Source organism: Aristolochia californica, unplaced genomic scaffold, assembly GCF_029961685.1.
Source record: "Aristolochia californica isolate CCGP_79_NKW_82.1479 unplaced genomic scaffold, dmAriCali1.0.hap1 SCAF_7, whole genome shotgun sequence".
NCBI lineage: Eukaryota > Viridiplantae > Streptophyta > Magnoliopsida > Piperales > Aristolochiaceae > Aristolochia > Aristolochia californica.
In genome coordinates this window covers 33,681,500-33,703,476 of record NW_027182268.1, presented here as the reverse complement: position 1 = coordinate 33,703,476, position 21,977 = coordinate 33,681,500, and the positions used below count along the sequence as shown (strand labels likewise).

The 21,977-nt window shown below is 37.0% G+C and overlaps 1 protein-coding gene across 2 annotated transcripts in view; it reads left to right on the top strand.

Moving 5' to 3' along the window:
• Positions 1–6,178, top strand: part of LOC137937655 (helicase SEN1) — a 47,878-nt gene extending 41,700 nt beyond the window's left edge. For both annotated transcript variants that reach the window (XM_068782767.1, XM_068782766.1), the window contains 8 exons: positions 58–1,298; positions 1,387–1,783; positions 1,980–2,905; positions 3,108–3,173; positions 3,265–3,390; positions 3,466–3,710; positions 3,810–4,924; positions 5,660–6,178. In XM_068782767.1, the coding sequence (XP_068638868.1) occupies positions 58–1,298; positions 1,387–1,783; positions 1,980–2,905; positions 3,108–3,173; positions 3,265–3,390; positions 3,466–3,710; positions 3,810–4,924; positions 5,660–5,838 (4,295 nt within the window). In that variant the 3' untranslated portion in view covers positions 5,839–6,178. The remainder of the gene's footprint in view (positions 1–57; positions 1,299–1,386; positions 1,784–1,979; positions 2,906–3,107; positions 3,174–3,264; positions 3,391–3,465; positions 3,711–3,809; positions 4,925–5,659) is intronic.
• Positions 6,179–21,977: the final 15,799 nt, after the last annotated feature.

The following is a 21,977-nucleotide window of genomic DNA, read 5'->3' as shown; positions in this document are numbered from 1 at the left end:
AAATCTTTATCAGCATATCTGTTGTTAATGCTTGTAATGAATTGTGTCTTTTTTCAGATAATGTTTCAGTGGATGACCTGGAGGATAAAATATCAAAGCTTTCTGTTTCTTTATCTTGGGAAAGCACACATACCTTTGATCAGAAAATCTTTAAGAAATGGGATTCATCTTCTGATGGATTTAAACTTGGTAAGAAAAATTTAGCTACAAAACCATCTTCCTCAGGTGATGAGGCTGTTCTGGATATCAAGGAGCTTCCAGTAAAAGGAGCTGAAGTGAGCACTCCAATTGTTTCAGATACGAAAAAATCTATCCCTGTAGATGTTCAGGGTCTGTCTTACAATAGAACAAGTCAGCAAATACTGGATCGGGAATCACGGTCTCAGGATTATCCAGAAAAGTCTACTCCCCTGAGAATGGCCAAAGTTTTCTCTGCAGAAGTTACTGCAGATGTCAGTGTTTCTCTGCAAAAGAGTGACCTTGATGTACACAAGAAAAAATCTTCCTCATCAAGTATTTCATCTCCAGGTGGAAGGCTTACATCCATTATCCACTCAAAAATCTTAGATGGTCGGCAACATGACACAAAGCCTAAGACTACTAGTCAAGAAAAAGTTGAAATTAGCCAAACTGTCTGTCCTGGACGTTCTGATAAATTTTATTCTAATACTGATGCTGGTCTAAAGTCAGGTGCTGCTTTCAGAAAAGGTCTTATTAAAGATACTGAAGATGAAACCTTGGAGGTTTCACTCGAACGTACAAGACATCCACCTTCAATAACCAAACCCTGTGTCTCTGTTCCTAGACGACAAGTAATTCAACTTGAGATGCCTACGGCGGATAGGGCAGGCAGTTATCATAGACTGGGTTCTGGTGTTAAGAGATTGAGACCCCCTAGGTTGGATGATTGGTATCGACCTATCCTCGAAATAGATTACTTTTCAATAGTGGCAAATTCTGCAAATAAAGACGAAAATGTGGCCATGGCCAATTTTAGAGAAGTTCCTGTTTGTTTCTCATCCCCTGAGCACTATGTTGAAATTTTTCGACCTTTGGTTCTGGAGGAGTTTAGAGCTCAGTTACATAGTTCTTTCTTGGAGGTGTCTTCACCTGCAGAAATGTCATGTGGTAGTTTATGTGTACTTTCAGTGGAGAGGATTGATGACTTTCATCTTGTTCGCTGCATCTCTGATAAAAGGGATTCAGAGGTATCTAGGGGCTGTTCAGAAAATGACCTGGTTTTGTTTACAAAACAACCCCTGGAAAACACTGCTCTAAGTGTTCATTTGGTTGGAAAGGTAGTTAATTTTTCTTTTCTCCATGTGCTGCTTATGATGAACTTTGGTTTATGTTTGCTTGACTAATAAACCTGTTTCTATTTGTCAGGTAGAGAGGCGTGAAAAAGACACTAAATGCAAATCAATTGTCACAATCATCAGATTTTATCTTCAAAGTGCTTCAGCACACATTTGTAAGGCAAAGCGACTTCTCACTGAGAGGAGCAAATGGTATGCCACTCGCATTATGAGTATTACTCCTCAACTTAGGGAATTCCAGGCTCTTTCTTCATTGAAAGATATACCTATGCTTCCACTGATTTTGAATCCTATTGGTCAATGTTATCCGAAATCTAGAAAACTCGAATTGTGTAAGCTTCCTCTTCCACTGCTGCAGACTTTGAAGTCATCATTTAATGACAGTCAACTTCAAGCTATCAGTATTGCTATTGGAACCGAGGGCCAAAATAAAGATTTTGATCTGTCACTTATACAGGGTCCTCCAGGTATTTAGTGCCACTCTTTCTCCTCATTGCAATTATATATAGAAGATTGTCTGCTAGCTATGTAGCTGGATTTGGCCTTGGCTGTATTTTATGTTGTACCCTAAGTTCTCTATTCTTTAGAAATAAAATCTAATCATCATTTTTCAAAAAAATTATGCTATTATCTATTTAATTTCCAGCTTGCCTTGACTTGCAGGCACGGGGAAGACCAGAACAATTGTTGCTATAGTAAGTGGCTTGCTTGCTTTGAACTTGGCAAAAAGTAAGGATATATCAAAAAACGCATGTGGCCTTTCACCTGGAAGTGTTGCTACTGGAACTAATCAAAGATCAAAGATTAGCCAGTCTGCTGCAATTGCTAGAGCTTGGCAGGATGCGGCCTTTGCCAGGCAATTAATGAAGGAAGAGAAGAAAGATTCCTCTGTCTCAAAGGAATACACTGCAGTGAGAGGAAGAGTGCTTATTTGTGCTCAATCAAATGCTGCTGTAGATGAATTGGTAGCAAGGATTTCAAATGAAGGTCTCTATGGTTGTGATGGAAGAATGTTTAAGCCTTACCTGGTTAGAGTTGGCAATGCAAAAACTGTTCATCCTAATTCTCTCCCTTTTTTTATTGATACACTGGTTGAGCAACTTTTAGCAGAGGAGCAGATGAAAGAAAGCAATACAGTAATGGATTCAGATGAGGTTTCTTCTGCCGCACTCCGTTCAAAACTGGAGAGATTGGTAGAAAACATTCAATTTTATGAAACTAAGCGTGCTGATTTACGAGATGTGGGCACAAGTAAGTCTGAAGATGTGCCCAAGGAAGTAAATGAGCCAGAAATGTCTGATACGGTAATTGCAGCAAAGCTGAAAGTTTTGTATGGGAAGAAAAAAGCTCTTTATGTAGAGCTAGCTTCTGCTCAGGCTCGTGAAAAAAAGACTTCTGAGGAAAGGAAAAATCTTAAGCACAAGTTACGTAAGTCTATCTTACGTGAAGCTGAAATAGTGGTCACTACACTGAGTGGGTCGGGTGGTGACGTTTATGGAGTTTGCTCTGAATCTATTTCCGGTAGCAGGTTTGGATGTCCTGTTGAAGATTCTCTGTTTGATGCCATTATTATTGACGAAGCAGCTCAAGTATGTTTCTGAACTAGTGGCTAATATTCTCATCAGTTTCTTTTTTCAATGGAGCTGTATTTGTTTGGCTTGAAATAATTGGAGTTATTTTTTCTCATTATTCTCAAAAGAGTAATTGGACTTAGTTTTTCTCATTTTTCTCAAATAATTAATTGGAGTTAGTTTGCTCATAATCATCTGCCACTCTCTTCTGTTGGTCTAGGCTCTTGAACCGGCAACTTTGATTCCTCTTCAGCTTCTTAAATCAAATGGGGCCAAGTGTGTTATGGTAATTTGTCTATCTATTAGCTCATATAAATTAAATGCATGTGCTTCTGTGTATTGTTCTTTCCTGTTCTTAGAAGAAATTTCTCCTGAAGGTTGGAGATCCAAAGCAACTTCCTGCAACAGTGCTCTCCAGTGTTGCCAGCAAATTTCTCTATCAGTGTAGCATGTTTGAGCGTCTACAAGGTGCAGGGCATCCTGTGACAATGCTCAATGAACAGGTGAAGTAATTCTCTTGTGATGCCTTACTTTTTTATTTCATAACATTGTGCCTGATGTTTCATTTCTTCCTTCAGTATCGGATGCATCCAGAGATTTGCTGTTTTCCATCTTTGCATTTTTATGATAACAAGCTGCTAAATGGTGAGGGGATGGAAAATAAATCAGCAATATTTCATGAGAACATGTACCTAAGACCTTATGCATTCTTTGATGTCATGGATGGCCATGAACAACATGGCAAAAATTCTGGTACCCTTTCTCTCTACAATGAGTCTGAGGCTCTTTTTGCTGTTGAAATGCTAAAATACTTTAAAAAAAGGTAATACCTTTTTTATTAATTTTTTTTGTGAAATGATGTTATTTTGATGTCTTTATTCTATATTATATTAACATCTTTGATTCTCTTTTCCTGTGGTAGATACCCTTCAGAGTTTACAGGTGGTAGAGTTGGCATTATTGCTCCGTATAGAAGACAAGTCTCATTATTGAGATCATGTTTTGCTAGTGCATTTGGCAGCAGTATTACTGTTGATATGGAATTTAACACTGTTGATGGATTTCAAGGTCGTGAGGTAGACTTACTGATTCTTTCTACTGTTAGAGCTTCAGATCGTGGGGCTAAAGAGCATGGACTCTGCTCAGGCAGTATTGGCTTTGTTGCTGATGTGAGACGCATGAATGTCGCATTAACACGGGCCAGGCTGTCACTGTGGATTGTTGGTAATGCAAAGACATTGCAGAGGAATCTCAACTGGGCTGCTTTGCTCAATAATGCCAAAGAAAGAAATTTGGTCATTTCAGTGGCAAGGCCATATGAGTCAATGTTTAGAAAGCATTATCCTTCTTCCATTGAAAATCCTAGATCTGACAATTTGAAAAAAAATTTGGCACAGAAGCCAAGAGAGGAAGCCAAAATTTTGGAAATAGCCTCACAGACTAACAATTCTCAGGTTTCTGGACAGACCAGAATCAGTGTGAAGGATTCACATGAGGGGGGAGGGAAAAACGTAGATAGCAAAGTAGAAAGAGGAAGGTGGAGGCATAAATCTGGTACTAGATCTGCGGATGAGGATAATGAATGTGTAGTTCCACGACAAGATGATAGATCCTCAAAGGATGTGATGTCAACAATGGAGATACACAATAAAACAGCCTGCAAAAATAAAAGCCGACTAACAGAACAGCAAGGTGGTGGAGCTAGATCAGTGAATAAAGGGAGTGCTAGCAATGTCTCTGATAGACTGAAAAGTGAACGAAACATAGAACCTGAAGTGGTAGGGAGTGGCATAGAGTTTTCTAAGCATAGGAAACCCTCTAGTGGTGCTGTAGATAAAAGGAGAGAGACTGATACTGGCAAAGTTAAAGATTTGATTGGGACGAGAAAGCAGCAACGTGATGCTGTAGAAGCTCTTTTATCTTCAGCTCTTATATCTTCAAAGAAGGCTGAGACTTCATCAAAATCAACTTCTGTCAAAAGATCTCTTTCTCCGGCCTCATCTGAAGTTATAATTAAACCCCCCAAAACAAGGAAAGGCAAGTTCCTTTATTTACCTCTAACCTAGAAGATCTCATAAGATGAAAAAGCTCATTTTTTTTTTATAATTATTGTTAAGATTTATCTTGGTTCCATCCTAAAATGATTAGTCACTTAGGAAACCTATTACTCAATCTTATAAAACAACGAACTTTCTTAATATTTGACTATTTGCATTAACACTACTCCTCACATCTAGGCTTATTATGTACGCATGGATAACGGGTTTGAGATGTGGACAACACATGGATAAAAACTTAATGAGGTTCAAAATTTGTTGATAGATAGATGCTCTACTTTGATACCATATTTAGATTGAGCCGAGTTCATCCCAGAATGACTACTCACTTAGGAGGCTTATTATTTAAACTTATAAACCGACGAATGTTCTTTACACTTATCTATGTGGGTACATTTCTAATGAAACTTACTGTATATGTAGGACATTCAGAAGTTAGTTTACCTATTTTTTGTGTGCAAAGGAGAGAAAAAGATTGCATTAGGGAAATGAGAAGTTAGTTTTCCATCTTGCTTAGACTGATAGAAAATGTGACTCGTGCATGAACCTGTGCAGATCCATAACTTTGCATTTGTTAACAATTGAACTTTTTGTAAGGAATGCAACAGCTATCTTCTAAATGAAAAATAACAACCTAAGTTTTGTTTACTTTACCTATTAACTTCCACGAAAAAATTGCCTGTCTAATCTGCCTCAGTTTGTTCCATGATCTCAGTGTTCTTGACAGAACATCCAACTTCCTCTACGGGCCAAGTAGATGAAATGTCTGCTGGATCTGACTGCCCTCAGAGCGTCCGTTCACGGAGTGAAAAAAGTGGTTCATCAGGTCAAAGTGACTTGGAAGAAGTGTGGAAGTCTTTCAAGGATGTAGTGCAGGGCCGGAGAGGAACTTAAAACATCCATGTATGTTCCTGGTGTCGGACTGGGTTTCACACTTTGAGATGGTAGAGTCAAGAAAGCTGCCTGTGGTCAACCTTATTCATTGGTCGAGTTCCATCTTATATGATCTAGTATACTCCTCTACAAGGAGACACTCATCATCTGTACAGAAAATTCTGTATTTGTTCTAAGCAGAAATGTCTTCTTGAAGATTATTTTAGTTCTCTATTGCTGATATCTATTTAGCTGAAAATATGTTGGTTGCAGATGTATTTCATTTGAAATCATGTTTTTAGGTCAAGGCTTGGGAAAGATCTTCTTGATAAACAGGACGTGTATCTCATTATTAAATGTCGGTAGGGTACAGTATCTACCTAGTGACCTGTCTTTGCATGTTTCTTCAGTGTCCAAGCTCTACCACCATTAATATTAAATTTCTTAAGCCTTCCCATGAACATGACGAAAATGAGGAGAATCTTGCCTTTATTGTTCCCATCTTCCGACAAACTCCATACCATGCATCCTAGCTGTATTTGTCGAGCTTCAGCTGCCTTTTGCAACTATAGCCCGTTCAGAAACCAACATTTGCATATGCACTTCAAATCATAAACAATCGATGAGTATACTCTCTGACATTTTGTCAATAACAAACAACGCCATATGTTTAACAACCAGATGAGAAGGTGGAAAGCTTTTACCTTGTCATTGCTTAGGGCTTGCAAAACACTGGTAATTTTTGGTTCTATGGAAGATTGAGCCTTTGGCTTAGTGGCCATATGGAGGATGTCCGGTGTGAGATCTTGGGATCATCTCAACAGCATATGGCTTCAATGATGCAAAAAGAAAATTTGTATTTTTTCAGAATATACTCTGATTGATATATATATGGGCAAAAGCTTTTTTTTTTTTTTTTTTTTATTATTGGATAGAGGGGGGGGGAGGCGAATTGATTGATTTAAGAGAAAGAGGAGGAAGAAAAGATAGAGAGAGGGGAAGAAGCAGTCAAAGTTGTGTTGGTTGAGCCAAAAAAGCACGAACTCTCACCTTTTATTGATCACTTAAAGAGATAATTACAAGAAGGAACAAAAATGCATTTAGTTACAAAAACTCTTATAATTCATATAATAAAATTCCGATTTGAACAAAACTTGAAATATAAGAGCTTAATGAAAATGCTAAGATAAAACAGAATTATAAAATAGCCAAAATATCTTTGAACTGGTTTTGGCACTCTCCCTTAAGCTAGAGAGTAGATATCAAAATATCCCAACTTGTCACAGGACACCCAATATTCACATCTTATTAGGGATTTGTAAATACGTTTCCAAGTTGATCTGATGACATATATGGAGTAATCACCTTGCCTAGTTTTTTCGTCAAATACAATATTGCTTGCAATGAAGATATCACTTTGATTGCGACACTTCATAATCGTGGGTTCTAGAATATGAAAACCAATCTCTAGAAAAATAGACTTGATCCACATAAGTTTACTAGCAATTGAGCTATTGCTCCATATTCGACCTCTCCACTTGATTTGGCCACAACTATATTTTTCTTACTTTTTTAGCTTACTAAGTTACCTAGAATAAAGTAACAGTAGTCTGGAGTAGATAGTCTATCTATTTTACATCCAACATAATATGCATCAGAATATCCAACCACATCTACTTTGTCTACCTTTTCTAGGAGCACCTTTCAAATATTTTAAAATCCTTCGGGCAGCTTTTAAATGCACTTTCTAAAGGTTTTTCATGAATTGACTCATAATTCCCACAACAAAGGATATATTGAACATGATGTCTATAACATAAATTAATTTACCTTGAGTGCAGGACTGTGTTTGTCATGGAGATTATGGTTGATTTTCTGAGGGTTCTCCATGAATTAGCTTACAACTCCACATCAAAGGATATATCTGGCTTGGTAACAATATTATAAATCAATTTACCTACCAACATTTGTATTGTGTTCTGTCATTGAGTGGAGGACTATGTGTATCATGGAGATTATTATTGATTTTCATGGGAGTGTACCGCTTTGGCCCCAAATAGACCATATTCCCATAGCATATCTAACACAAACTTTTTTTGAGAGACTGCAAGCAACTTCGATGCCAAATAAGTACTTCAAATGACCCAAATATTTTATCTGAGAGTGGGTGGCCAAATGCTTTTTAACTTCTGTAATGTCTTCAAGATTATCTCCAAACGATATTCTATCATTCATATATACAACCAAGATAACCACATTAGTCTTCTTCTTGAGCAAGAGTATAAAATGATTACGATGACTCTTATAAAAACCAAATTGCATTACCACATGATTAAAAATTTTGAACTATGCTCAGACTTTTTTTAAGTCTATAGATAACATTCTTTAACCTACATGTTTTCCTTGTCTCCCAATATACCTAGAAGGTTGCTCCATAGATCACCATACAATAAGGTATTCTCACATCTAGTTGAAAAAGTGGCCACCCTTTATTAACTGCCTTAGAATTCAACATATTTACTTATCTAAGTCTGGCCACGGGTAAGAATGTCAAAAACACATCAACACCAAAGATTTGTGTATACCCTTTTCCTATTGGCCTTACTTTTTGTCATTCAATAGATCCATCAACATTATATTTAATGGTGTACACCCAATGACATCCCATAATAGTTGCCCCTGTTGCTGGATCATAAAGATTCTACCTTCCACTAGAAATTAAGACACTCATTTCATCACCCATAGCTTATTTTCACTTAAGAGAACACAAAACATTCTGTATTGAACGATGAATAGTGGACATAAATAAATACATGGCAAAAGATTTAAAGGATGGAGATAAAAAATCAAATGACACATATTGTGAGATAGGATGAGAAGTACAAAATCGTTTGCCTTTTCGTAGATTGACAGGTAAATTCAAATCTGACGGGACCAAACCTCTAGCCAAAGAGGGCTCAAGAGCTGGAGCTTCTAGAGGTACAATAGATGATAACTCGCAATAGGGGTGGCAGTTATAGACTGAAAGAGGTGGACAAGGACTTGTGACTGGTGCATCTAAAAATGCTACAAGAAGCAGACTATCCATAGAAGGGCCGCATAATACTATAGACTCAACAAACGATGCAAAATATGGCGTATGTTCAAAGAATGTTACATTAACTGACACATGTGTCTTTTGTCGAATAGGGTCATAACACTTGTACCCCTTTTATTGGTGAGAATATCCCAAAAAGACACATAACAGTTGGAGGCGATTGGTTATCTGAAGAATTACTCAACAAGTGAACAAAACAAGTGCATCGAAATATACGAGGAATGACATTAAACTACTTACAATGAAGTTTTTAAACTTGCAAAGGAACTTGAACGTGCAAAACATATGATGACATCCAATTAATTAAGAAATACGAAGTCAAAATTGTATCTCCCAAAATATATTGAGGAACATTCATTTGCAATAATAAAATCTGAGTAACCTCAAGGAGATGTCTATTTTTGCATTCTACTTTTCCATTTTGTTGAAGGGAATATGTGCAAAATGTCTGATGAGTAATACCATGGGAGACAAAATGATACAAATTTGTATTGAGATACTCTAATCTATTATTTATATGAAAAACACAAACACAAACACAAACAACAAAATTGATTATTTGTTTCATAATTTTTTTTAGAAATACATCAAATACTTCAATTTTTTCTAGTAAGAGATACACCTAAATTACCCGACTAAAATCATTTATGAAAGAAATAAAATACTTGAAACAAAATGGACTGGGAACTCGACATGGTACATCAAAATGAACTAATTCAATCATTTTGGTGCGACAACTAGAACTAACTGTAAAATTGGCTCAACAATGTTTCATAGTTGACAAAACTCACAATCAAAAGAGATATTTACAAGTAAGGAAGGAAATGATTGACACAACTTCACTGCAGATGGATGCCCCAAGCATAGGTGCCATAGGTACGAGGAGTCTATAGTGGTAAGTGCTACAGTTTTGGGAATAGAAACATCATCCCAGGAGCCCTCCTTTCTCATGTCTGTAACTAATTGTCCTATTTGTCTACAACTCTTGAAAATTACAAGAAGTAGGAGAAACAGTCACTGAACAATTTAAGAACAACGGTTCAGCTAGCGATAAACAGATTCATGTCATCCATTTATGTGAATCTAACATGAGATTGAATCACAATAATCCATTTTATGTGGGTCTAAAATTGGATGGAATTGGGATCATCCATGATGACGACCAACACTAAAATGGCTGGAGCAAGAGTCAGAAAATCCTCCGCCACCTTGTTTGCTTTGACATGTTCTCAAATAGCTAAAAACTTTATGTCAATATGCTTACTACGACTTTTGTTCTTATTTTTCTTGGCCAAAAACACTAATGCGGAATTGTCGTAATAAATCCTTAATGGCATAGAAATAGTGTCAACAATTTCAAGCCCTGAAATAAAACTCCTCAACCACATAGCCTGTGATGCGCTTCAAAATATGCTACAAACTCTGCTTCTGTGGTAGAAGTAGCAATCAAAGATTGTTTTTCACTTCTTCAAGAAATGGCCCCTCCAGTTAATAAGAAGACGTATCCTGATGCCGACTTTCTCTAATCAAGGCAGCTAGCAAAATCAGGGTTTGAATATCCAATCACTTCTAGATGATCAGATCGTCTGTACGTAAGCTTGTAGTCTTTAGTCCCTTGAAGGTATCACATGACTTTCTTTGCGGCTTTCCAATGGTCCAAACCGGGATTACTTTGATATTTGCCCAACATTCCTACTGCATATGCTATGTCAATTCTTGTGCAAACCTGAGCATACATTAAACTCCCAACTGCGGAAGCATATAGAATATTTTTCATTTGTTCCCTCTCTAAATTATTTCATGGTCGTTGTTGCAAACTTAATTTTTTACCTTTGACAATAGGTGCAACACCAGATGAGAAATTATTCATACGATATCTCTCTAGAATTTTGTTGATATAAGCCTCTTGGGACAATCCTAATGTCCCTTGGGATTTGTCTCTATCAATTTTTACGCCTATGACATATATCCTTCACATCAAATTTCATCGAGAGAAATCGTTTGATCTCATGAAGTAATCCTAAATCACTTGAAGCAAGTAGAATATCATCTACATATAGGACTAAGAAAATTATTTTGGTCCCATTGACCTTATGGTATATACATTGATCCATGATATTCTCCATAAAACCAAATGAAGAAATAACATCATGAAATTTTAAATACCACTGACGGGAGGCTTGTTTTAGTCCATATATAGATTTCTTAAGTCTACAAACCAAGTTGATCATTCCACTCTGAAATGAAACCGCTAGGTTGTTTCATGTAAACCTCTTCTTCTAGGTCTCCATTGAGGAAAGTCGTTTTCACATCCATTTGATGTAACTCCATTTCAAAATGAGCGACTAATGCCATGATTATCCGAAATGAATCCTTCTTTGAAACTGGAGAGAAGGTTTCATGATAATCAATTCCTTCTTGTTGAGTAAATCATTTGGCTACAAGTCTTGCTTTATATCTTTCAATATTACCTAAAGAGTTTCTTTTGGTTTTAAAAACCCAATTACAACCAATGACCTTCCCCCCTTTAGGCAATTCAACAAGATCCCAGACTTGGTTTTTAGCTATTGAATCCAACTCTTCCTTCATGGCATGTGAAAACGTAATAGGATAATCTTCAACACAAATGTCCATGTCAGACTCTTGAAGGTACACTTCATATTCTGAAGAGATTGCTGGTTTCCTAACTCTTGAAGATCTTCTTAATGGTACTTCAACATTTTAAGGTTGAGAATGTTGAGGATCCTAATCTATAGGAGTATCCTCACGATGAGATGGTTCTTTAACTAATGGTTGTACTTGAATAATCGAATCCTGATGATTATCATGAACAACAATCAATCTATGCGAAGATGTAGAAGCAGGTTGAAAACTTGTATGCTCCTCAAACACTAAGTTTTGAGGTTGGCTACTCCCACTAATCTCATCATTCTCAAGGAACCTTGCATTCTTAGATTCGACAATTCTTGTTGAATGAGATGGACAATAAAATATATATCCTTTAGACTTTTCCGCATAGCTAATGAAATGTCCATTGACTGTTCTAAAGTCTAGCTTTGTCTCATGTGGATTGTAAAACCGAACTTCAACTGGACAACCCCAAACATGTACATGCCTTAAACTATTTTTCCAACCTTTCCATAACTCCAATGGTGTTTTATGAACCGCCTTGGTTGGAACCTTATTGAGTACATAAACTACAGTTTTGAGAGCTTCGCTCCATAAGGACAATGAGAGATCGGAGTTACTAATCATACTCCTCACCATGTCCATTAATGTTCGATTTCTTCTTTCAGCCATACCATTTTGAGACGGTGAGCCAGATATTGTGTATTGTGGCACAATACATTGTTTCTCAAGAAACCTTGCAAAAGGATCAGGCAATTGTCCTCTTTCAGTGTACATTCCATAATATTCACCACCTCTATTTGACCTTACGATTTTGATTTGTTTGCTGAATTATTTCTCTACTTCTGCTTTATAGACCTTAAAAGCATCTAGTGCTTCACTTGTATCATAAAGTAGATAGGGATACATATATCATGTATGCTCATCAATAAAGGTAATGAAATACTTTTGACCATTGAAATATGCATCATAAGGACCTGAAATATCAGTGTGTATGATTTCTAAGACATCAGAAGTCCTCTTGGCACCTTTCTTGTACTTGTTGGTTTGCTTTCCTTTAATGCAATCCACACATGTACTAAAATCAGTAAAATCAAGAGCCACAAGGACTCCATCATTAACTAATTTTTTAATTTTATCAATGGAGATACGACCTAATCTCCTATGCCACAACATGGAGGATTTCTAATTTATAACACTTCTCTTAATGTAACATTAATACCATGCACAACAGTAAGACTGCAATCAAATGTAGGGTTTAAAAGAAGTTTGAACAATCATTCTTCCAAAATGTCATTTCCAACAAGAACATGGTCTTTAGACAATAGAAGGAAATTTCCAAAGAAATTAAAACTGAATCCAAAGGGTAAAAGTTTGGAAACTGAGATAAGGTTTCTAGAAAAAGATGGAACATAGAATGTCCTTTCAAGGTCTAAGACAAAGTCAGTATTTAGGACAAGTCTAAAATTTCCAATCGCCTCCACATGTGAACCCATCTTGTTTCCTGAATAGATGGAGCATTCACTTGGCGTCGGTTTTTGTTGGTTCAAGAGGCGCTGCATGGTGTTGGTAACATGGATTGTAGTACCAGAATCAATCTACCAAGTGTTATAAGAAGTATGAGTCATATTAGATTCAAAACACACTAAGGAACACATTTGGGTTATCAAGGTTCTTACTGATGCCCTATCGGAAGTCTCAAACTATTCCTGAATAGCTTGAAGATATTCCTTGGCTTTTGCACATTCAGGAATGGATCCATGAATACTCTTTCCAATATGAGACTTAATAAACATCAAACTTAATCAATTGGATCTCTCCCAAAGTTCAAATGATGTTTTCTTAATTTGGGTACTGGATTCCATGGGTTTCGGAGGTTCATCCACTCTAAGTGCAAGTCAAAATCCATGCACCCTAATAATAGGAGAAGTTTCTCCTTCCACTCAATATAATTTTCTCCATTTAGGGAAACAATAAAGGAATCAAAGGTTTGGACAGACAAAGTTTGAAGAGTTGAAAAATTGACAACAAACTTACTAAATATGTAATGAAGCCAATTTTTTTGAATATTTACCCATGTAAATAATCCAAAAAAATAAATTAGCGTATCATTATAATCTTTCCTGTGGGCTTAGATTATAACACATATGCAATTTATGTCTCTTTATTATGGGACCAGAAATTTGTTTGTAAAGGAATATTTTAGGCCTATAGCAATCTAGATTTTTTTTTAAAATATTTCGTTCCCATCCTAATTAATCACTTAAATATAATATTTACTCTATGTAGTTAAATTATTATATCTCCATGATGAATCACAACTTTTTTATTGCATTAACTTTATGTGACTAAACTTAATGTCACCAGACATTTTCATAATTAAGAATGTTGTAGCAATTACTCAATTATTCAAACTTATACAAAAAAAATTATGATATAAAAATAATTGACTAAAATGAATGTCAATTAATAATCATTATATTTAGGTCAACATAAAATATGCTTTAAAAAACTGAAGTATGCATAAAACCTAAATAAAAATTGTCACAATTGAAAAATCAACAAAATATGCATAGTATATAACTATATGTGCATGCACAATTAATCACTTAAATATAACATTTACCCTGTGGGGTTAAATTATTATATCTCTATGATTAATCACAATTTTTATGTCATTAACTTTATGTGACTAAAATTAATGTCACTAGACATTTGCATAATTAAGAATGTTGTGGCAATTACTCAATTATTCAAATGTATACCAAAACTATGACATAAAAATAATTGACTAAAATTGATGTCAATTACTAATCCTTATATCTAGGTCAACATAAAATATGCATAAACCTAAATAAATTTTGCACAAATGTTGAAATTGCATAAAAACAAATTATTGTAATTTAAATATATATTTTATGTGTATCCAATGATAACACATGAAAGCAGAAGGTTCAAATCCCCGCTAGGGGACGCTCGGCTTCCATCGTCAGCCCTCTACCGGACGTCACCTCCTATCAAACTTACCGGACGTCACCTCCTATCAAACTTCGGCCGCCGTCGTCTGATGGTGACCCCAACTGACTCACTGCACCAAGGCGAGACGCCGCAGAGACAACTCACTGGGCGTCAACGATGCTCTCCTTTTTCTCAATGGAAAGAAAGTTATCAGAGAGGTTAAGCTCTGATACCATAGGTATGATCTTTATATCATGAATTTCTCAATAAAAACATAAATGAAACTCATGAACATACCTCTCGATATGGCGTCAATTTCCAGAGTTTGGCATCTTCATCTCCGGCGAACAGAGGGAACAACGTTGTCTCGTCTATCGCAAAGGCTCGTTGATGGCAACATTTAGGCATGCCTCTACTAGACCAGACCCCTCTTATAGCCTCCTCTCCATCAAAGGAGACCACCAAAGGATGAAAAACTGTAAGGTTGTAACCGGCGAACGCCAATACAATCCCATCTCTTTCGATTTCTTTAGCATATAATTAAACTAGGCCTTTCCAGTGGTCCTCCTTAGCATGGGGGAAAAAAGGTGTTACCAAACAAAACCTGAGGAGGAATGATTAATAGAAACTAGAGTTTTTCCTAAAAAAGATCATTTTCTCATTTATCGGCGCATGAATGCGCAGGTGGCGAAAGAAGAAACAGATGTAAAGACCGAGAATATTTGCCTGACAATACCCTTCTTCTCAAGTACATCTCTTGCACTCTGAACGACATTCACATAAACCAAAATCGACAGAATACCCATCAAATACCCTAGCAGAAAGTAACCCAAGACCACCAAACTCAAGTACCTGGCGCACTTGTAAAAATCTCACATTGTTACTGTTGAAATGAGCTGTAAATAATGTAATTTGTTACCATAATTATGGGAAACGATTTGTATCCTTGATTTGTTCCAAATTTTAAGATCTAAATTGGATCTTAATTAGGTTGTAAATGTATTATTAAAAACCTCAATGAGGAGAAAAGAGTGATCATCGAAAAATTCTTTGTATGTATTATTGCTTTGGTTACTCTGTTTGACATGGTATTAGAGCGGGAGAAGTCTTTTGTCATCGCCGTGGACGAATAAGCTATCCTATGGCTGAAGACCAGAGCAACAACTCAATTACCGGAGGAAAAAAAACATAGCTCTACTCTGCTGTCACCGTGAACGAAGAAGACGATGTACGTTTTATATCTTCTCCTTCAGTCGTTGCATAACACCACTGAATTCCGCCACCCGAACTCCTTTGGAACCCACCAAACCATTGTCGAACTGCCACCGAAGCACCGTTTGGCTTTTCGACGCATCATCAGCCTGGCAAAGAGGAAAAGCTTCCTTTGCCGTAGCCGTGAACAGAATTGCCGTCACAGAAGACCGGCGAAAGCTTTGAAAGCAGCTGATGCCGAGCTACCGCTTGGCCTCCCAGCAAACTGTGTCATCGCCGAAACCAAAAGGATCACTATGGTCACCGAAGGAAGCCAACGACCTCTGCTTTTCTCTACGACTGCCGACGGTCCCGCCAAGACCTCTTTGCCAATGATCACCGAGGACCGCACCACCGGCCTCATTGTTGCTGTTGACCACCGCGCCGAAGGAAGCCGACACTGCCACTGCAGAATAAGAAGACGTAGACTTAGATTAAATTATTTTCTAATCTAGGAAAATTTAATCGAACGCCAGCCCACGCCTGGTCCCGACCCAAAACTAGACCAGACAGAACTGAATCAGACCCAAACTAGACCACAATCGTACCGGAGCAGAACCGAACCAGACCAGACATAATCGAATCGGACAATCGGACTGAACCTGAACCGGACCAGATCAAACCGAGCCGAATCGAACAAAACAAAATCTGAATCAACCCAGAGACAGACAATGGGGAACTATCGTCAAATATCTGTAAAAGCTAACAACCGGGTATGCACTTACTGCGGGGAAAAAAGGTCATTCTCAACAGCGTTGTTACAAGACTATTGGTGGGACCTCTAAATAAAACCTCAGAAAAAGATTGTTGGGGAAAAGCTGCTGCCTACGACGAATATTGCCCATCTAGGTATTATCGGTAAAGCATTAGTATTCTCTGCATATTCTAAGAATAGAACTTGGATTATTGATACAGGTGCATCCAATCACATGATGAGAGATTCCAGTCAGTTAACTTCTGTCCTACCTTCTCCTAAATTCGTTATTTCCACCGCCAATGGTAGTACCTCTCCTATTACTGGGGAAGGGTCAGTTATCTTGTCGAATAATCTTACATTAGATATTGTTCTTGTTGTTCCATTTCTTGAATACAATATGTTGTCTGTTAGCCAAATTACTTCAACTCTTGCTTGTACTCTAACTTTTTGTCCCTCCTTTTGTGTCTTTTAGGACATTCTAACCCAAAAGATTCTTGGTTATGGTGTTAGACAGGCAAACTCTACTATTTGGAGTTAACAGAGAATGGGGGATCAAAAATCAGTCAGGCAAATCAAGCAAGTAGTGAAGAAAGTGCTCAAGCAACTATATGGTTATGACACCGAAGACTCGACCATCTTTCCTTTGGTTATCTTAAGAAATTGCGACCACAACTTTTTTCTGGTTTGAATAATCTGGATTTTCATTGTGACACTTGTGAACTGGCTAAGAGCCACCATATCTCTTATTTACTGAGTTTGAATAAGAGTTCTGAACCTTTTGCGGTTATTCATTCTGATGGTTGAGGTTCTGCAAAGGTTCCCTCTATTTCTCGAGCTTGGTATTTTGTGACATTTATTGATGAATGCACTAAAATGACTTGGGTATCTCTGCTGATAAAAAAGAGTGATGTGTGTCTAGTGTTTCAGAAATTTCACCCAATGGTACACTTTCAGTACTAGAAGCAGATTCGTATTTTGTAATCTGACTATGGTACTGAGTTTGTCTACACTTCTCTTAGTAATTTTTTGAACAATCATGGAATTCGTCATCAAACCTCATGCACCTATACTCCCCAACAAAATGGATTGGCAGAGAGGAAGAATAGACAACTTTTGGAAGTAGTGCATGCCTCTCTCTTTGGCATGAACATGCCTTGGTTTTATTGGGCTAAAGCTGTCAAATCTGTTGCCTACCTCATCAATCGAACACCTTCTTGAGTTATAGACTTTCAAACTCCTCAACAAAAACTACATTCTTTAATTTCCATTCCCCATCTTCCGAATCTTGAACCCTGAGTTTTGGTGTACTGTATATGTTCATATCCCAAAAGTCTTGCGAAATAAACTTGATCCATGCAAACGATGTGTTTTTGTTGGCTATTCTGATTTTCAAAAAGGATATCAGTGCTATGATCTACACACCCGAAAGCTCCATGTAACTCTAGATGCCTCGTTCATTGAATTACAACCTTATTACTTAGGGGGAGCCTCTCAGAATTCTCTTTAGGGGGAGAGCTCAAGTAAAGAGAATGTTCAACAAGAGAATGTTCAACAAGAGAATAGCAGAGGGGTTGAGTTTACTTCGTTAGAAGCGGTGAATGAATTTCTTAACCAACTAGGTTGTCATGATGCGCAACAAGACTGTGCTCCCAACCATGAAGCCGAGAGTGAATCATTAATTTCTCCTGAAGAATCTTCAGAGTTGCCTCTGTCTGCACCATCAACTGAAAAATCAACCCAGAATGTTCCTCCTTAGGTAAATATGAATCATGTGTTTGATGAATCTATTGAAACATGTGTTTCTACAGAAAATATAACTCCTAGATATCCACAAAGATTGAATAAGGGAATTCTAAAGAAACAGTATGAACCTGATCTTGAAGCCAAGACAAAATACTCAATCAACAACTATGTGTCCTCCCATAGGTTGACTAAATCGTATGTATTTATTGTTGATCAATTATCTAGGGTTTCTATTCCTAGTAATGTGTAGGATGGATTGGCTGATCTACGATGAACGAAGAGATGGAGGCTTTACAAAAGAATGACACTTGGGAACTTGCTTCACAGCCTAAAGGAGTGAAGACAATTGGATGTCGATGGGTGTTCACGGTAAAACTCAAACCAGATGGAAGTATTTAAAGATATAAAGCTCGGATAGTTGCAAAGGGATATACGCAAAAGTATGGGATAGACTATCATGATGCTTTTACACCAGTAGCTAAGATCAATACAATTTGCATTCTTATATCTATAGCAGCAAATCGAGACTGGCCTCTGTAACAATTTGATGTTAAAAATGCTTTTCTAAATTTTTGACTTAGAAGAAGAAGTCTACATGGAGCTACCACCCGGAGTTAAAAGTAGTTCTTTATGTCAAGGTAAGTCTGTAAATTGAAGAAGTCATTGTACGGGTTGAAACAATCACCCAAAGCATGGTTTGGAAGATTCTCGGCTACAATGAAGGAGTTTGGCTATAAACAAAGTAACTCAGACCATACTTTGTTTATAAAACGCAAAGAAGGAATAGTAACGACTTTAATTGTGTATATTGATAATATGGTATTGACAGGAGATGACCCATGTGAAATGCAAGCTTTACAGGAGTATTTAGCCACTAAATTAGAAATGAAGGATCTCGGACAACTTAAATATTTTTTGGGAATTGAGGTGGCAAGATTGAAACGCGGAGTCTTCCTTTCACAGCGAAAATATGTGTTGGATCTTCTACCCGAAACCGGAATGCTTAATTGTAAACCAGTAGAGACGCCCATAAAAGTAAATCATAAGCTCGGAATTCTCCCAGATCAAATCCCAACAGACAAAAGGCGTTATCAATGATTAGTTGGAAGATTAATCTACCTATCAGACACAAGACCAGACGTAGCATATGCAGTGAGCGTTGTGAGTCAGTTCATGCATGCACCAATTGAATAATATATGGAAGCAGTCTATCGGATCTTGAGATACTTAAAGAGTGCTCCAGGAAAATGTTTGTTATTCAGAAAAAAAGTGTCTCTAACATTGAAGGATACACAAATTTGGATTGGATAGGAGATCAGACAACCAAAAGATCTACGTCTGGTTACTTTACTTTTGTGGAGGGTAATATTGTCACGTGGAGAAGAAAAAAACAAAAGGTAGTATCAAGAACAAGGGCTGAAGCTGAGTTTCGAGGCATGGATCATGGTGTATGTGAATTTTTATGGATAAGAAATATCCTGAGGGACTTAGGGATTGAATATGTTGAATCTATGAATCTCCACTATGATAATAAGGCAGCCATCGAAATTGCAAAAAATCCGGTTCAACATGATCGCACTAAACATGTTGAAGTTGATCTCCATTTCATCAAGGAAAACCTTGATGCAAAGATTATACAATTTCTTTTTATTCCATTCGAGAGTCAGTTGGATGATATGCTCATGAAAGGAGTATCAGGGAAAGTATTTCATGGTATAATTTACAAGTTGGGCATGATCGACATCTATGCAACAACTTGAGGGGGAGTGTTGAAATGAGCTGTAAATTATGTAATTTGTTACTGTAATTATAAGAAACGATTTGTTTCCTTGATTTGTTCCTGATTTTAAGATCTAAATTGGATCTTAATTAGGTTGTAAATGTATTATAAATAGCCTCAATGAGGAGAAGAAGAGTGATCATCAGAAAATTTTTTGTATGTATTATTGTTTTGATTACTTCGTTGGACAATTACTACTATCTTCTGAGAGGAAACCCGCAGCCGTAAGTCCTACTGTTGGCTTGGCCGCGGTGACCACTCCCACCACTACACTATCAGCCATTGTTACGTTAGCATCAGTAGTACAACTCATGGAACAAAATTTGATCTTGTTACGGACCCATTTGGGTGGACTCTCTCTCTCGTCTATTTGTGGGTACCTAGTGTTCATAACCTAAAGATCAATCATGGAAGTGAAGACTTCTAACCCCCAGTAGCATGAAAATCTTAATGACCATGAACTCGGTATTTGAGAGAACTTCCGTTTCCAGTGTCGAGTTGCTCACAATTGTCACGGAAGAAGATCGGGCTATATACGATGGATTCTTGGGACCTAGGGACTTTGAGGACAGCAAAACACGCAACAGAGAATGATACAATAACATAGATGAAGCTAGAATGACTTCACCCTGAAGACTAAAAATTGATATGAGCATCTGAGGTGATGTTCAACAGACCTGCAGAAGGAAATTACTTTAGTGCATGACACCCTAAAAACTTAACTAAATTTCTTGCAGGAAACGCTTATCAATGGTGGTACATTAGGAGAAGAAAATTAGAGTACAATGAGAGAGTTGGGTGGGCGAGGGTATGGGGGCGAGTATTCAATTCAGAGCTTTACACAGTTCTAATAGTACTATATCATGAACCGATCGATCAAGATATTGCCCTGCCAATTAGGTGTTGTCAAAAGTACTTCACGAGAGGCTGAATTAGATGAGACCAGTATACAGAATAGATGATGATGACATAAATAAAAAACAAAAAAATAATTATCCTACATATTTTCTTTAAAAAATGAATGTGGTTTAGATATTTGTATCAAGAAGGAAGAGTAGAGGTCTGGATGTATGCAAATGGGACATGGGGTCCTAAGTCTAATTAGTATTACCATATGCAAGATAGCTATAGCATTTAGAAGAAAATGTTAAAAATCATTTGCTAGAACATATTTCAAAGCATAGAAGCTTTGAGAGTCCAAAATCTGCAACCTTCGCCATTAAGTTTTCATCCAAAAGAATGTTTGATGACTTGACATATCTATGAATTATAAGAGATATCATGCAAAACATAAAACTCATGGTAATGTGTGGTAAGGCATGAATCTATACCTCAAGAATCTAGCAATTTTTTTATGGCAAAACATATAGCTGAAAATTAAATTAAAGAATAAGAAAATTGATTGTAGTTTACTAACTTCAACCCATTTGGAAGGGTAGTATATTCACTCTCATATCTCTTTGCACCTCTAAATTGCAAGAGAAAAAGTAACAACAAGGTACTAACAACTCTTATTATTTAAATTAATAATCGAATATTAAATTATGGATAGTAATTCTAAATATTACTATCTTTATGCCAAAATTTTTATTATGATCAAATTCTAAATATGACTCTTAAAAGCAAAAACCCGGGGCCCCACTAAGGGGGGTTAGTCCAAAATGAACCAGAATGAATTACTCCAGCATTACTGAGTTCATTAGATTAAGCTGTTAGAGTAGAATGAATTCTAATTCTTTTGAATCACGTCATTTCATTGACTTAGGCAAAAAACGGGGAAGGAAGCCCCCCCCCTCCCCCCCCATGAAAGAAAAAAACTCTTGTCATTTACCTTCTCCTCTCCCTCTCCCTCTCCCTCGGCCTTCATCCCCTGGCTATTTTTTTTGCCCCATCTTGTTCCTCTCGTGTTCGCTATCTTTGCTTTTTCTCGTCATCTCTCATTTTCGCTCTTTGTTTTTTCTCGTCATCGCTCTATTTTTTTTTTGCCACATCTTCTTCTTCTCTTC